The sequence below is a fragment of the Tasmannia lanceolata genome, unplaced genomic scaffold (genome assembly GCF_043159265.1).
Source record: "Tasmannia lanceolata isolate RefF3 unplaced genomic scaffold, GAP_Taslan_0.1 ptg000008l, whole genome shotgun sequence".
NCBI classification, from domain to species: Eukaryota; Viridiplantae; Streptophyta; class Magnoliopsida; order Canellales; family Winteraceae; genus Tasmannia; species Tasmannia lanceolata.
In genome coordinates, this window is record NW_027518685.1 from 45,964,073 (window position 1) to 45,983,033 (window position 18,961).

At 38.2% G+C, this 18,961-nt stretch overlaps 1 protein-coding gene across 3 annotated transcripts in view; it reads right to left on the reverse strand.

Annotated features, from left to right (window-relative positions):
* Positions 1 to 18,961, reverse strand: part of LOC143885334 (Glycosyl hydrolase family 47 protein) — a 108,058-nt gene that overhangs the window by 57,688 nt on the left and 31,409 nt on the right. For all 3 annotated transcript variants that reach the window (XM_077389464.1, XM_077389463.1, XM_077389462.1), the window contains exon 5: positions 16,479 to 16,565. In XM_077389464.1, the coding sequence (XP_077245579.1) occupies positions 16,479 to 16,565 (87 nt within the window). The remainder of the gene's footprint in view (positions 1 to 16,478; positions 16,566 to 18,961) is intronic.

An 18,961-nucleotide genomic window follows, 5' to 3' on the forward strand; every position in this document is an offset into this window, starting at 1 on the left:
CAGTGGGGGCCCACATTGTTTGGGTGATCCAAACAATTCATTTGAATGATCCTCACATAGATAGGGTGTCCACAAAAAATCAGATCCATAGGATCATCCCAACCCTACGATTTGTGGAGGTAAAATGGACGTGTATAAACCTTCACAAATTAGTTCATTTTTTGCCTCCATAGTTTGAATGGTTAGGATGATCCTATGGATCTGATTTTTTGTGGACACCCTATCTATGTGAGGATCATTCAAATGAATTGTTTGGATCACCCAAACAATGTGGGCCCCCACTGTATTTTAAGCTAGTGTGTAGGTAACTTACCTACACAAGTGTGTAGGAAATGTTCTCTCATATTATATATATATATATATAGAGGAAAAGGATTGTACGCTCGAGTGTACCTAACCTTAGGTACGCTCGAGTGCCAAATCACATGGGTCCCACATTTTTTTTGGTCATCTAAACCATTCATTTGCAAGGCCCCATCATAGATAGGGTGCGTACCAAAAATCAGCACCATTGAATCATCCTAACCCCTCCAAAACTGGAGGGCAAAATGAGCAGATTTGTGGACAAACAGTGTCTGTCCATTTTGACCTCCACAAATGGATGGGTTGGGATGATCTTATGGAGCTGATTTTTGGTATGCACCCTATCTATGATGGGGCCTTGCATATGAATGGTTTAGATGACCAAAAAATATTTGGGACCCATGTGATTTGGCACTCGAGCGTACCTAAGCTTAGGTACACTCGAGCGTACAATCCTTTTCCTCATACATATATATATATATATATATATATATATATATATATATATATATGTACATATATATATATATATATATGTACATATATATATATATATATGTATGTGTGTGTGTGTAGACATATATGTACATATATATATATATATATATATATTTACATATATATATATATATATATATATTCATCAAAAATTTGAGGGTTGAGGAGAGTTTCGTATTAAGAAAGTTTAAGGAGGAAGGGGGTTGATGTTTGAGGGTCGAGGCGCTAGGGTTTCTACTAAAAGAGTAAGGGTTCTGCTTTCATATAAAAAAAGTTAAGAACAAAACACGTTTAAAGGAAAAATATACAGGATTCGCATTTCAAAAGTGACAAAGATGAATCGGATTCGCCAAAAAAAAAAAAACATGACTCGTGCTGGACACGGCTACGACAAGATCCGGGTGTGTCCCACATGAATCCATGTCCGACTCGAATGCGGATGTTAGAGTATATGGCCTAAAAAGCCAGTCTATTGACATTTATTAATCAATAAAGATTTATTTCATGACATGAATCGATAATTATATTAATGAATGTGTGTGATGTGCTTGTTTATTGACACATGTTCGTCCTTGGGTAGTATAATAGATATGCCATGCTCAAAGGATTCACAGATCCAAGGGAGCAAGAAGATATGGCATCTCGGTTCTATGCAAGCCTTAATAGTTCCTAGTTGGGAAAGAGACCGGACATCTATTTTTTAATACAACTAGCACCAGTCTTGCCTACATGCACGTGTCGTGAGATGACTTATCTCGGTCATCTGAATAGTGGACCCTAACCAAGAATAGTGGGTGCGACGATTGGATCATGCAACTGAACAGGATCAAACAAAGAATAACTTGAGGACAAGAGAGTATAAGTTGTTCTTCCAGACAGGATCATTCACATGTCCTTAGACCTGAGGGGTCTTATTGGTTTGTTGGCCCGTTCTAGGGTCTTAATCTATCTCATAGTGATTCTAGTTTAGAGTCACATTCGGATAGAGCTATATCGTAGAGCAAACCCACAAGACCAATAGTGATACTCAACAATGGGTTCTTTGGCCTAAAATTTAGGGATTGACATCTACAATTTTGTCAGAGCGGTAAGCCTATTAAATAGCCTGGCCAGGCGAACTGAAAAAAAAGTTTATCGGAATATTTTATGAAACGTTGAAATGTTTTCAAAGGATATTACAAATGCATTTCGAGGCCGAACACCACTTGATCAAAATGGTATATCAAGAGCGGGACAAGGGGGTAAATGGTGTCAACCCCTCATATGACTCAACTCAGTAGATGTAGTCAAGAAAAAAGGACTTGCACCTACAAGATGTGATTAGGGGTAAAATGATCTAACAGTCATCTTCAGGGTTACGTCTCGATGGAGGCCACTGACCTAATGCGAGTGCATTCTAACTAAAGAGCGAGATCGCAGTGGGGCGCACCAGAGGGTTCTGCAGGATCGACCGTCGGATCCCTGCGATGATCCCAATCATAACTCGAAGGAACAGATAACATCCAAACGGATCAGGGTTCGACATTTTATGTAATTGCACGAACAGATATGATCTGTTAGATCAATGTGGATATTAATTAAGTAAATATATATATATAGAGAGAGAGAGAGAGAAAACATTTCCTACACACTTGTGTAGGTAAGTTACCTACACACTAGCTTAAAATACAGTGGGGGCCCACATTGTTTGGGTGATCCAAACCATTCATTTGAATGGTCCTCACATAGATAGGGTGTCCACAAAAAATCAGATCCATAGGATCATCCCAACCATTCAAACTATGGAGGCAAAAAATGGACTAATTTGTGAAGGTTTATACACGTCCATTTTACCTCCACAAATCGTAGGGTTGGGATGATCCTATGGATCTGATTTTTTGTGGACACCCTATCTATGTGAGGATCATTCAAATGAATGGTTTGGATCACCCAAACAATATTGGCCCCCACTGTATTTTAAGCTAGTGTGTAGGTAACTTACCTACACAAGTGTGTAGGAAATGTTTTCTCATATATATATATATATATATTGATATATGTATATATACATGTCTCTGTTAAGTAAGTAACGAGAGACAATAAGAGAATTTTTCGAAGACAAATTAGAGCTGAAATAACTCCCATTGGATGCGAGTTAATAATTAATTAATTATTTAATTATTATTCATTATTATGTGTTATTAATTTGATTAATAAGCATAATAATGTGTAATCCAAATTAAGATAGTTATTCCCAAACTGGTTCTGCAAAAGTTGCGGAATTGGAACGGAATTGGGAATTAGGATAGGACTACACATTTGGATAAGCATGGTGGGGCCCACCACACGCCCAAATCAGTTGGAGAGCTGGGGAAAATGGCCCCAATTGCTCAAGGACTTTGAGTTGTACTGGAACTCCTTATTGAATAAGAATTGTTAAATTGTAGGATCTACAAAGCAAGAAATTTGTTTCCAACACCAACTCCTACGAGATAAGGCCACAAGGGCTGGAGAGAGACATCAATACACGTTCTCTTATGTATCTTGGCCATCCCCACACAGCCTTGGACGTTTGGGAGAATCCCATTCATTCGAAGAGTCTCAATTCAAGTTGGTTTCTCAATTGGATAGGAATTGGGAGAGAGAAACAATGATTTATTAAACCAAAATTCTATTTTCTATATATAAGAGATGGCTGAATGAAATTTTGAAGGAATACTCCAAAATTCGTCCCCTCTTCTCCCTCTTTGGAAAATCGTTTCCCATCTCTCTCTCAATCTCTCTTCCAATTGAAAAAGTTTCAAAGAGAAAGGCTTCCAATCAATTTCTCTGTTCTCTACAATAAGGGTACTGATTAGATCAGACCTTAAAGAGGTGAATAAGAGTTATTCACATCCACAATAGTCCGAGCAAAGAAAAAGAATCCATCGGTTCAACTTGCGGGGTTCGCGGCGTTTAGAACGATGCCAACCGTTCGAGGAGTAGATCAAGCAGCGTGGTTCATTGATTTCTTCTCCAAAGAGGTATCTCTTTATGTTTAATTAACATAATTAACTAATCTAGACTCTAGGATCTTGAGAAATTGCAAGATCGAAAAGAAAAACTTAAAGTTCTATGCGATTTTTGTTCCACTGCGCATACGATCTTGCCGGAAGGGAATAACCTTCCCTCAAGTAGTATCAGAGCAACTAGGGCTCAGATTAGGGGATTAATCTAACCAAAGATAGATCATGCGGTATATCCGATGTGAGTCCAAACGTTCTATCCCGGCTATCCGAGGTTGTTAGCCCGTAGTGTTAATTAGTTAACATAAGGACTGTTGTGTAGAGATCAGCAATTTCGATCTACTCAATGGGATTTTTTATGCGATCTTTCTTGATGGTTAAAAAGAAGACTCGAATACGAGTCCAACGCATCAAGAATCATCTAATTATGATGAGCGGATTGGGAGATATGATTTTTACAAGTTAGGTCAAAAGTGCAGTCTTTTGTTGATTTTCATTTCGAGAATTACATGTATTATTTCAGAACGGCCCCAAATTTGTGAGAAAAATTTATAACCCAAGATTAAAATTTTCAAAACATTATTTGGGTGTGTTCTAAGCATAATCAGTAACTAATATGGTAGTCCGAATAATTTTTCTCCCACTTAAAATATTCGAAAATTATGCTATTCTGAAAGGGTTCCCAAAAACCACTATTTTGAGCTTTTCTCGCTCAAACAATTTTGTTTTCGCACGAATTTTTTTGTGGTGACTTCTGACATCATAAAGATTGATTATATCAAATTTCTTTAGATGTCAGTAGTTTTTATGCTTGAATTAAAAATTATTTAATTTAATTTCAGTATGATTTGATCTCTATTGGTGAAAATTGGGCAAAAAGGATTATTCGACCTCTATCCATGCAAGAGATGCATATGGATAATATTTGTGGATGTTTGTTATTTATTTTTATGGTTTGATATTGTGGGAATGTAGCAATTAAAAGTCTGTAATGTAATAATTAATGATTTTATTGGTTTATGTACTCCCTCTGGACAGTTTTGTGGACAACTGGTTTGTCATGGAGAATTTTTTTGATGTACATATTATTTAGGGTAGTGTATGACACTAGGGTAATTTATTTTCATATTACATCGAAAGTAATGAAGAAAGAAAATCGCTCTTGAGGTGGTCAATCAAAGAATCAAAGAAAACATAGACATGGCGATGCTTTAAAAAGGCTATAGATGATGACGGACCTCGATTCTATCGATTCAATGGAGGGTGGACGCATTCTTCATTATTTTTACTAATCTCAAATACTTCATATGATGAAGTATATCAGTACCAATACCTTTGAAAAATTGCCTTAAGGTCGGTGGATTTTTCCTATTGCGAATAGTGAATAGTTGCCCAAATTTCATCCTTAATTTTGGTAATACGGAATTATGGGGATTAACTAACTCTAAAATGGTTAGATAATTCTTAAATGGTTAGTGGGAGAATCCCTATAAATCCAAGATGCCAAAATTAAGCTTATGGATGTAGTTGTTTTACTTTTTGTAGTTTAGATGTGCGATGGATGATTGCATTTTCCTTATGTATGTATTACCATTGGATGGTTTGTTTTAGATGCATACAGAGGAATCCAATTTTCCCACTTAAAAGAAACCCTCTTTATAAAATATTAAGTTGTAAATGGGGATTTAAATCGAAATGATTAATCTTCATCGCATTCCATAGCCATCTATTGGTTGGCTAGTTTAGAGAATAAGACGGTCATTTACCAAAGCAGAAGCCGATCTTGATTTTCTATCTAGAGTAACTAATAGATTCCTATAAGGATAAGGGATATTTGCAAAATACATTAGTCATATGCCAAAGCAGAAGCTAGTATGTTTTGTAAAATGATTCCGAGGCAGTGAGTGTTAGCTAAATCAAGCAAAAAGTGTTGATGCCCAAAGGATAGATACACTGCGATGCTTGGAGGCCAAAATAAAATCGGATATCATAATTATAATATGATGGATTAGATGAATCCTCTTATACTCAATAAAGTAGTTGTTGATGAGCATCTGATGCCCATTGGAGAAATCATGTTATTTCTCTTGGTTTATGTGTTTGAGGGGCACATAAATCAGACAAACAATGGGCAGTATCATTATAGATCAAAAACCCAGATCTAATGGTTAAATGTCATGATAAAATCTAAAATGGTTAGTCTTGCTTATTTTATGTTTCTTTTCTTTGCATTAGATATGGCATCCTTCAATCCATTAGTTAGGGTCCTTGAAGACAACAAACTTACTGATCCAAACTATGTGGACTGAAAGATAAACTTAACCCTAGTGCTCACAGCAGCTAAAGTTTATTAGGTCTTGACTACTGAGGCACCTAAGTTGCCTGGTCCCGATGCTCCCCAGGATGTCAGGGACAGAGCCACAAAATGGCATGAAGATAATGAAATGGCTAAGTGCTATACCTTGGGTCAATGTCGAACGTGTTGCAACAACAACATATCGGAATGGCTTCAGCCATGGATATTATGTACAATCTTAGGGAGATGTTTGGAGAACAAAATCGCAGTGCCAGACAACTAGCGATTAAGGAACTAGTTTCCACTAAAATGGTGGACGGAATCCCAGTTAGAGATAGTCGACATGGTGTTAGCATCCCTACCACCATCATTCAATGACTTCGTCATGAATTACCACAAGAAAAAATTGTCAATGACGTTGACAGAGTTGTTGAATCATCTTCAATCTACTGAGGACCTTCAGAAAAAGAATAAGAAATCATCTTTCTTAGTTGAAGCTAATGTAGTCTCAACTCCCAAACCGAAAGGCAAAGGAAAAAGAAAGGGTAAAGGCCAGGGTTCTAAGAAAAACATTTCCAAAGTCAAGAACAAGAAAACTTTCAAGAAAAAGTCAACCAAGACCAATGGTGCATACTTTCATTGTGGAAAGGTTGACTGGGTCGGGTTGTTTGCTAAGACCAAATCTCTCTCTCTCTCTCTCTCTCTCTCTCTCTCTCTCTCTCTCTCTCTCTCTCTCTCTCTCTCACACACACACACTTTTCGTTATACATATATAACGAAAAGTGTTTCTACTTGGCTGAGTAGATACGTTATATACTCCGTCGGCCAAAAATATAGTGGGTGATGCAAACCATTCATTTGATGGGCCCTGACATAGATAGGGTGTGACTAAAACATCAGCTTTATAGAATCATCGTAACCCATCGATTTGTGGAGGTTAAAAATGGACAGATTTGTGGAGGTTTATAGCCGTCCATTTTTAACCTCCACAAATCAAAGGGTTATGATGATCCTATGAAACTGATTTTTTGGGCACACCCTATCTATGTCAGGGCCTAACAAATGAATGCTTCGGATCATCCAAACAATGGGGGCCCATTGTGTTTCATGTGGCGGAGTAGATAACGTATCTACTCGGCCGAGTAGAAACACTTTTCCCATATATATATATATATCAATCACACACTTCCCCCCCCCCCCCACACACACACACATATATATATATATATATATATGGGAAAAGTGTTTCTACTCGGCCAAGTAGATACGTTATCTACTCCGTAGGCCAAAAATACAGTGGGGGCCCACATTGTTTGGGTGATGCAAACTATTCATTTGATGGGCCCTGACATTGACAGGGTGTGCCCAAAATATCAGCTCCATAGGATCATCCCAACCCTTCTATTTGTGGAGTTCAAAATGGACGGTTATAAACCTCCACAAATCTGTCCATTTTTAACCTCCACAAATAGAAAGGTTGAGATGATCCTATGGAGCTGATTTTTTGGGCACACCCTATCTATGTCAGGGCCTAACAAATGAATGCTTTGGATCATCCAAACAACGTGGGCCCATTGTGTTTCATGCGACAGGGTAGATAACGATATCTACTCGGCCAAGTAGATAACGTTATCTATTCCATCAGCCAAAAATACAGTGGAGGCCCACATAGAGAGAGAGAGAGAGAGAGAGAGAGAGAGATAGAGATACAATGTGTGTTTAATTATGAAGCACCTTGTTTAAAAAGGTAGGCTTGGGGTGATGGATTGCACACACATTTTTTTGGACATTAGTGACACAATCAAGGAAGATGTAGTTGGATTTAGTGGAAGAAAGAATTCCCCCCCCCCCCACACCCCCTATATTAGGGGTGAGGGAATCTCTCAAAAGGTGAGAGGTGTCTCTCACCTTGAGGAAGAGAGTTAGCAACTCAGCTTATCAACATATATATGAATGCTTATGGTCATCTATTATTAGTGTTGAAAAGTGCTTTACATGGATATGGGATTGGCTGTCCACCTAACTTAGGTTGTGCTTTGAGGTAGAGATAGGGATCCTCTTTACCCATTGCTTGTTGTTAACTATTTCTGTCCAGAGGTGCAAGTAGGCGGCAATTTCAAATTCCAAATCATTGTGGAACTTCCCTCTTTGAACCTTCAAACCCATTCTCCCCCCAAAAGGACAAATTTCAAACTGAACCTGGGCCACTCCCATTTGCAAAAACCAAATGCTCCACGCACCCTTGATGATTTGTTCCCAAAGTTAACCTCCCCAACAAGTGATTCCCCCTCATCCTCAGAAACAATTCTTCCCTCATCTCCGAAGGATGACCCCCCACGCCCACCTTCAGCAAAAAAGAATTCCTCAAACCTTGTAGACTCAGGAAATAAATGGATTAATCTCTTTGTAAACCCTCCTCAAGCTTCAGTCCCCACTGAACTTCATCACCTCCCAACTGATCCGACTGATGAGAATTCCTCAAATGTTTACCTAGACGAGGAAGACGAAATGGAGGCAAAAGAAAAATGGACGCACTGCCTTGTAGGCTATCTCATTGGGCGGAAACCCTACTTTATAGCGTTAAGAGCTCATCTTCTCAGAAAATGGAAGAATAAAGGATCCTTCAAGCTACTCCCTCTTTCCGATGGCTTTTTCCTAATCAAATTCTCAAATGAAGAAGAATATACCATGGTTCTAGAAGCCCCTATGGTATCCTTTGGTGAGAGGCCGTTGATCCTTCAAAAATGGACCCCTAACTGCATCTTTAAAAGGACTAACCTCTCAAAAATTCCAATTTGGGTCAGGTTTCCGAGGCTAGACCTGAGATTCTGGACTCAAGGGGGTCTGAGCAAAATTCCCAGCGCCATAGATAAACCCCTGTACATGGATACTTCTACTGCTGAATCCTCTAGGCTTCTGTTTGCCAGAGTCTGTATCGAAGTGGAGGCTGGGAAAAACCTCCCAGATTCTATCCAAATCCACTCCCCTTCAGGAAGCATTACCCAACCAGTTGAGTATGACTGGAAGCCTTCTGCCTGACTGTACGGATTTCTCTCATTCTCAAAACAGATGCCCTCTAAATCCTGTCGAAATCCCCAAAAAAAGCAACAAACCTGGGTAAAAAAAAGACCAGGGGAAAGAAAAAGCTGAGGAATCAGAAGACAATCCAAAGTTGGGTACAAGCTGGGAGGAGGAAAAAAAACAATTCAATGAAGTGATTGCACAAGAAAGCAATGCCATGGAGAGCTGCACTGTCTTACAAATCCGTGATCTATCAACAGTGACCCATAGCCTTATTGCTCCCTCTGAACCAGTGAAAACCTCAAATCCCTTTGATCTTCTTCAATGTGAAGAACCTGAAGCTTTAAGTGACAATTCTGAACATTTGCCCCAGGAACCCTCTACAAATCCCCTTCATGTCACCCCTCCTCACCCTGAATGTAACCTACGAAAAGGAAACCTGAACTCTGCAAACTCAGCCCCAGAATCATTCCTAGATCCCCAGAAATCTGAAGGCTCTCCTTCACACCCAAAAGACTCTCCAAGACCGCCTGTCAGTGTATCAATGACTAAAGAGGAGATGTTGTACTTATGTCAGAAGAATTCAATGCCCCTGATTGCTAGAAGGACTGACAGTGGGTGTTCCCGGTGATCAAAAGGGGCGGATATATCACTTCCCTAAGTTTATTATAATTTTCTTATTAATATAGTCATATTCAATGTATGTATAGGCGTTCGGCATATAAAGCATGCAAGCCACCGTTCTTTGGAACATTTGACTTCAAGCCTTGGTTCATTTTTTTACTTTTTCAATCACCAAGTTGTTTGGTGAGTCAACTTACTTTGCTAGCAAGTCGAATCAACTCAGATGAGTTTTGAATTGACTATGTGAGCTTTAGTACTAGATGAGTTTTGAGTTGACTATGTGAGCTTTAGTACTATGTTCTATAGTTAAATTTGCAATTGATTTTGAGCATCTTTAGTCTGTTAGACTATCTGTTCTTGAAATTTCGTGTGGCCTTGCAACCATTTTCTTATAGTTTGGATCAATATTTGCAAAAGAATAATGCCACTGATTGTTATTTTTTTTATGACATAGGGTATCCCTACCCCATTTTAGGGCATGTCTAATCCATATGGGTATGCGCAATCACCTGTAAAACATGTGTATCAGGTTTACTACGGGGGGATTCCAATGATTGTTATTGTCTAGGCCGATGATACACATGTTTGTTATATATCATAATGGCCACAAGGAAGATTGACAGATGGAAATTTGGACCATGCTACACCTATTAACTGTTGTTGTTGGATTCTCTTTGTTACCATTGTTTTAGTAGATGATGCTGATAATTTCCTTACAAAGCTAGTAGAATAATCCATTAAAAAAAAGAGCTAGTAGAATAAACTTAGAAGATGCAGTTTGAAGGTAAAGGACGAGGTCTCGAAATTGTAGGTTGCTTATAGTCTGAAACAAGGTTTGGGACGTTGGCAAATAAAGTTCCCTGTCATGGAAAACATGTTTGGGTTCTCTACTATGTTGCATGGATTCTTTGCCCCCCTACGCCGAATCCATGTCGACACGTCTTCGCTGAAGGAAGGCTATCCCCTTCCACCAAGATCGCTATGTGCAACGGAACAAAAATCACATAGAACTTTAAATTTTTCTTTTCGATCTTGCAATTGCCCAAGATCCTAGAGTCTAGATTAGTTAATTATGTTAATTAAACATAAAGAAATACCTCTTTGAAGAAGAAATCAATGAATCACGCTACTTGATCTACTCCTCGAACGGTTGCGATCGTTCTGAACGCCGTGAACCCCGCAAGTTGAACCGATGGATCCTTTTTCTTTGCTCGGACTATTGTGGATGTGCATAACTCTTATTCACCTCTTTAAGGTCTGATCTAATCAGTACCCTTATTGTAGACAACAGAAAAATTGATTGGAAGCCTTTCTCTTTGAAACTTTTTCAATTGGAAGAGAGATTGAGAGAGAGAGGAGATGGGAAACAATTTTCCAAAGGGGGGGGGGGGAGAAGAGGGGACGAATTTTGGAGTATTCCTTCTTCAAAATTTCGTTCAGCCCTCTCTCATATATAGAAAATAGAATTTTGGTTTAATAAATCCATGTTTCTCTCTCCCAATTCCTATCCAATTGAGAAACCAACTTGAATTGAGACTCCTCGAATGAACGTGACTCTCCCAAACGTCCAAGGCTGTGTGGGAATGGCTTAGATACATAGGAGAACGTATATTGATGTCTCTCTCCAGCCCTTGCGGCCTTATCTCATAAGAGTTGGTGTTGAAAACAAATTGTTTGCTTTGTAGATCCTACAATTTAGCAATTCTTATCCAGCAAGGAGTTTCAGCACAACTCAAAGTCCTTGAGCAATTGGGACTCTTTTCCCCAGCTCTCCAACTGATTTGGGCGTGTGGTGGGCCCAACCATGCTTATCCAAATGTGTAGTACTATCCCAATTCCCAATTCCATTCCAATTCCGCAACTTTTGCAGAACCGGTTTAGGAATAACTATCCTAATTTGAATTACACATTATTATGCTTATTAATCAAATTAATAATACATAATAATGAATAATAATTAAATAATTAATTAACAAATTTCTTAATTAATAACTCGCATCCAGTGGGAGTTATTTCGGCTCCAATTTGTCTTCGAAAAATTCTCTTACTGTCTCTTGTTACTTAAGAGAGACATGTATATATACATATATCAACATATATATATTTATTTACTTAATTAATATCCACATTGATCTAACGGATCATATCCGTCCGTGCAATTACATAAAATCAGGAACTCTGATCCTTTTAGATGTTATCGGGTCATTCGAGTTATGAGTGGCATCAATGCAAAGATCCGACGGTCGATCCCACAGAACCTTGTGGTGGGCCCCACTGCGATCTCGCTCTGTAGTTAGACTACCCTCGCATTAGGTCAGTGGCCTCCATCGAGACATAGCCCTGAAGATGACCATCAGATCATCTTACCTCTAACCACATCTTGTATGTGCAAGTCCTTTCTTCTTGACTACATCTACTGAGTTGAGTCATACGAGGGGTGGGCACCATTTATCCCCTTGAACCACTCTTGGTATACCATTTTGATCAAGCGGTGTTCGGTCTCCAAATGAATTTGTAATATCCTTTGAAAACATTTCAATGTTTCATAAAACATTCTCATAAACATTTTATTAAGTTCGCTTGGCCAGGCTATTTAATAGGCTTACCACTCGGACAAAATTGTAGATATCAATCCTTAAATTTTAGGCCAAAGAATCCCTTGTTAAGTATCACTATTGATCTTGTGGGTTTGCTCTACGATATAGCACTATCCGAATGTGACTAAACTAGAATCATTATGAGATAGACAGACTGTAGAACGGGCCGACAGACCAATAAGATCCCTCAGGTCTGAGGACATGTGAAGGGTCCTGTCTAAGGACATGTGAAGGGTCATGTCTGGAAGAACAACTTTATACTCTCTTGTCCACAAGTTGTTCTTTGTTTGATCCGGTTTGGTTGCACGATCTAATCGTCGCACCCACTCTTCTTGCTTAGAGTCCACTACCCAGATGACCGAGATAAGTCACCTCACGATATGTGCATGTAGGCAAGATTGGTGCTAGTTGTATACAAAAAGGGATGTCCAGTCACTTTCCCAACTAGGAACTATTAAGGCTTGTATAGAATCGAGATGCCATATCTCCTTGCTCCCTTGGATCTGTGAATCCTTTGAGCATGGCATTTCTACTATGCTACCTAAGGACGAACATGTGTCAATAAACAAGCACATCACACACATTCATTAATATAATTACCCATTCATGTCATGAAATAAATCTTTATCGATTAATAAATGTCATTCTACTGGCGTTTTAGGGCATATACTCTAACAATCTCCCACTTGCCTTCAAAGCCAGTTATGCATGTATCTTAGACCCATTCTCTCCAGATGCTTGTCAAAAACCTTTTGGCTAAGGGACTTGGTCAAAGGATTTGCCACGTTGTCCGCTGAAGCTACTTTAACTATAGCCACATCCCCTCTGTCGATAATCTCTTGTGTCACATGATATTTCGGAAGGACGTGCTTTGACTTCTGATGAGACCTTGGCTCCTTTGCTTGATCGATCGTCCTGCTCTTATCACAATAAAGCGTAACAGGTCTCTCAACAGAGGGTACGACTCCAAGTTCGTCTATAAACTTCCGCAGCCATACCGCTCCTTTGTCGCATTACTCGCAGCGAAGTATTCCGCCTCAGTCGTGGAGTCCGCCGTGGTGTCTTGCTTGCAACTCCTCCATGAAACTGCTCCATTAGCTAAGGTGAAGACAAATCCTGAAGAAAATTTCATGTCGTCAACATCTGACTGAAAATCCGCATTGGTATATCCAGAAATGACTAATTCATCTCTTCCATATACTAAACCGTAATGTTTAATTCTTCTGAGGTACTTAAAATATGCTTGACCGCGGTCCAATGCTCTGGACCTGGGTTTGATTGGTATTTACTAACCATGCTTACAGATAAACAAATATCTGGCATTGTGCATAACATGGCATACATCAAGCTTCCCATTGCCGAGACGTAGGGAACTCTGTTCATTTCTTCCTTCTCTTCAGATGTCTTAGGAGACATCTTCTTAGGGAGCTTGATTCCATGTCTAAAGGGTATTAACCCTTGGAATCTGCCATATTATCCTTAGCCAATATCTTATCAATGTAAGCTTCCTGTGATAGTCCAAGTGTCCTATTTCTATGGTCCCTAATTAATTTAAGGCCTAGGAAATAAGACACTTCACTCAAATCTTTCATAGCAAAGGAGCTAGAAAGCCATACTTTCGTATTAGACAACATTCTAGCATAATTCCCAATGAGTAAAATGTCATCTATCTACAAAACAAGAAATGTCACAGCACTCCCACTAACCTTTTTGTAAACACAAGCCTCATCTACGTTTTGAGTATAGCCGAACTCTTTGACTGCTTGATCAAAACGAAGATTCCAACTGCGGGATGCTTGCTTTAATTTATAAATGGATTTTTGCAACTTGCACACTTTGTCATCTTTCTGGAGCAGCTTCAAAACCTTTTGGCTGGATCAGATAGATATCATCTTGAATGTTTCCATTTAAGAAAGCAGTTTTGATATCCATCTGACAAATCTCGGAGTCATAGTGTGCTGAGATAGCTAATAGAATCCTAATAGACTTTAGCATGGGTACCTGTGAGATGATTTCCTCATAGTCAATTCTAGCCTTTTGACTATATTCCTTCGCCACCAACCGTGCTTTGTAGGTCTCTACCTTACCGTCAGGGCCTTTCTTCCTCTTGAAGATCCATTTGCGTCCAATGGGCTTAATGCCCTCTGGTGGATCAACTAAAGTCCAGACCCCGTTAGTGTACATGGAGTCCATTTCGGATTTCATGTCTCACCTAAGTAGATAAGCCTTTCGGGTTATTTGATCACCCTACTACCACGACGGAGTGTTTGTATGGGTATAGTGGGTTCTTGCTCAATGTCTTTCTCTTTCTCTAATGGAATCTCAGGTTGCTCTTCCAAGGCAATCCTATACCCGTTGACCTTATTTTGTGTGAACTCTTCTTCCAAAAATACCGCATTCCTACGTACAAAAAAGTTTTGCTCGCTTGGGTTATAGAATATATTACCCTTTGTTTCCTGGGGATATCCAATGAAAATACACCTTTCAGTTCTTGTCTCCAACTTATCAGCACTTGTCTTTTTAACATGTGTGGGACACCCCTATATCCTCATATGATTCAATGAGGGTTTCTTGCCAGTCCATATCTCATATGGAGTAGATGGTACTGATTTAGTTGGGACACGGTTTAAGACATAGAGTGTCGTTTCTAGGGCACATCCCCATAGAAACAAAGGTGCTTCTGTGGAACTCATCATAGACCGGACCATGTCCAACAAAGTCCTATTTCTACGTTCTTAAACACCTTCAATTCTGGTGTTGCAGGTGGAGTCCATTGAGAGATAATTTTATTTTCCTTTAAGTAATCCATAAACTCATCCAAGAGATACTTTCCACTTTTATCAGAGCGAAGAGTCTTTTATTCTTTTGTTTAACTGATTCATTCTTGAACTCTTTGAACTTTTCAAAGGTCTCAGACTTACGTTGCATAAGGTACAAATATCCGTATCTTGAATGGTCATCCGTAAAAGTCACGAAGTATATCACCCCTCCTCTTGCCGGATTGGAAATGGGTCACTATGTATAATCTCCAACAAATCTTGGGATCTTTCACCCTTGCCCTTAAAGGGAATTTTGGTCATGTTACCTTCAAGACATGGTTCACAAGTTGGAAAATGTTCCACTTGGATAGAATCCCATCTTTTACCAATCTTGTAATCTTATCTAGGTTAAATATGGCCTAATCGAAGATGCCATAGATGTGAGGGATTAGTCGTATTCCTTGACCTTTTGAGGTTTGGAATATTCTGAATAGGAATATCCTTAATGTTACTTGCATTTTCTAAGGCATTTACTATAAAGAATCCGTCAACTAAAGTACCTTATGTAATTAAGGAATTTCCGTGTTTGATAAGAACACTACTTTTATTAAAAGTTGTTGACTAACCATTATTCAAAAGTTTAGAAACTAAAATGAAATTCCTTTTAATGGAAGGTACATAAAGACAATTATTTAAACGTAAATATCTTTCTAAAAATGCTACTAGTAGATCACCCACAGCTTGAACTGCAACTGTTGCATCCGTTCCAACCTGTAGATAGAGTTCATCGTTACCAGAGTACAGGTCACACGTGTTGTATCATGTGGGACCCCACCAACGGATGGCCTCATTGGACTTGCCAATGTATGGCACTCTCACTGAATCTATGTCAATAGCCACCTGATCATTGTTTTACAAATTACAGTTGGAATCAACATGGCCAATGATTCATATTCATCACGTCTGATTGGATGGGAGTGTCTGAGGGGTGAAATTTTTTGGACAGTGGTTAATCCACGGTGGGCAAATCGACTGGTAGTACTCGTCATGCAAGCCCTTGAATAACTAAGGAAACCATATTAAAGACTAACATGAAGATATAAAGGCGCACAACCAAGGGGAAAGTTATACATCAGGTGTGTAGTCCATACCACCAAATACCAAGGAAGAGAATACTGCTGGACTTAAAGAAATGATGGAAAAAAATAAAATAAAAAAGCATCCCAAATTTCAGAAACCTGACAGCATATATTTTAAGAAACATAATATTTTTGACACTAAGAATGTTTGTGAACAGTTAAAGTTTCATTACAAGATAAAACCAATTGGAAGAACAAGAATAAGGTATTCAAAAAGGATTCGAACTATGAAAACTGTATCAACACTGATAATATACCGTGGCATAATCACTTGCGAGAAGATGAGCAGAAAGTAAACCGCCAAGGATCCGGATAGTAGTCTCAAACACAGACACTGTTTTGTCCTGAAAATATATTGTGATAAACTCCAAATTTACAACGATGAAAAAGGCATGCAGTAAGTAGTGGACAAAAGTAGCAAATGATTTCTTTCAGGGTAATGAACAGAAAAAAAAATACAGTAACAAAACAATTTTTTTTTAAAAAAAAAAGAGAAACCCAAAGAAAAATTCACCATGAAATCTATTAAATATGTTGACATTAGTATGATTAAAAAGAAACCAAATGATATAATAACACCTACATTAGCATTAGGAATCATTTGTGTGCCTCTTATAACATTCACTATGCTGGCTTTTCAAAGTGTAGCACACTTATGAGACCCAATACTGTAGCAAAATAACAAGAAATCAGATCCTTACAAAGAATACCACAAAAAAAAACATCAGAAAAAAGAACCAGATATCGTGGAAGAAAAGACAACTCTGACATATTAGTGAGCATAGTTTCCAATGCAACTATGAAGCACCCATGTGTCCAATCCCTAATCTCACCTAGATGGCCACCGAGCAACTTCTAGCCATAACATATAAGAAAGTTGTCAAGCACAGAGGAAGATCCATCTGTCCAACTCCACACCACGCTAGAGTTATCTATTTTTTAAGCATTTGATAAGTATATTCATAATTCCTTTATTACGTTAACCAATGCGCCTTTTTTTAGTGGTAAATAAACCAACCAATGGGCATTTAACTTCTATGACTGGATGAGGAACAGTTTTCCTTATCGAGTCACCTTGGTTGTCTTTTGTTCTACATGTTTCTAAAATTTCGTTCTCATTTATTATCTTATGAGTAAATTAAACAAGTCTCATAGGTGCTCAATAATGTCAAGCACAGAGGAAGATTCATATGGCCAACTCCACACCAAGCTATAGTTTTCTATGAGTGTTCAAAATTTCTTTATGAGTTTAACCAATGGGCCGTTAGCTTCTATGACTGGATGAGGAACAATTTTCCCTATCGAGTCTCCTTAGTTGTCTTTTGTTATACATGTTTCTAAATTTCGTTCTAATTTATTATCTATAAGTAAATTGATCAAGTCTCTTAGCTGTTTGATAATATTTTTCCTTTCTTCTTATGTGTTTCAGGATCTAAAAACAATGAGGATGATTTTTCCTTTCTTCTTGTCTTTTTCCTTTCTTGAATCTATGGCATCGTCGGCTCAGTTATCCATCTCTTTGCAGATTGAAGATGTTAGTTCCCAGTGTTAAAATTGAGTACACATTATACTGTAAAGCTTGTGAGTTAAGCAAGCATCACAAAGTTTCTTTCCACCCAAGAGATGGTAAACAAAAGTTAATTACTTTCCGTAATTCATGTTGATATTTAGGGTCGAACTAGAGTTATGAGCTGTTCATATCATTAATATTTTTTTTATTTTTTCTAATGATTGTTCTCGAATGGCTTGGTTATACTTAATGATTATGAAGTTTTGTCTATTTTCCAAATATTTCATTAGAAATTGAGACAAAACTTGGAAAAAATACGTGTTAAGTTTTGATAAAGTAAGGAAGCACAAGAATTTCATAATTACCTTTCTCAGTTTGGATTTTGCATCAAACATCTTGTGATAATATTCCACAACAACATGGAGTTTTTTAACCGGAATTTATCTGCGAATCCAGGCTGGCACCTTAAATTTTAAAAGAAATACAAGAGAGGGACATGCCGCCAAGGTGTTAGTTCCCAGTGTTAAAATTGTGTACACATTATACTGTAAAGCTTCTGAGTTAAGCAAGCATCACAAAGTTTCTTTCCATGCAAGAGATGGTAAACAAAAGTTAATTCCTTTTTCCGTAACTCATTTTGATATTTAGGGTCCAACTAGAGTTATGAGCTGTTCATATCATTAATATTTTTTTTATTTTTTCTAATGATTGTTCTCGAATGGCTTGGTATACTTAATGATTATGAAGTTTTGTCTATTTTCCAAATATTTCATTAGAAATTGAGACAAAACTTGGAAAAAATACGTGTTAAGTTTTGATAAAGTAAGGAAGCACAAGAATTTCATAATTACCTTTCTCAGTTTGGATTTTGCATCAAACATCTTGTGATAATACTTTAACCGGAATTTATCTGCGAATCTGGGCTGGCACCTTAAATTTTAAAAGAAATACAAGAGAGGGACATGCCGCCTTACCTCCAGACCCAAAAAAGAAACAAAATTGCTTCTGACCATAGTTATCAATTCCGTTCCGTTCCGGCCGGAACGCACCGGAATTCCGGTTCCGGTCCGGATTCCGGAACGGAATGCCTATATTTTCCGTTCCGGTCATTCCGGCCGGAATGGGGTTGGAAAGTTGGAAAAAATTAAAAAAATTCAAAACAAATCCAAAAAATTACAGAAATGCCCGTATGGCTGTTGGGGAGTGTATTTTACATATTTACCCTCGTTT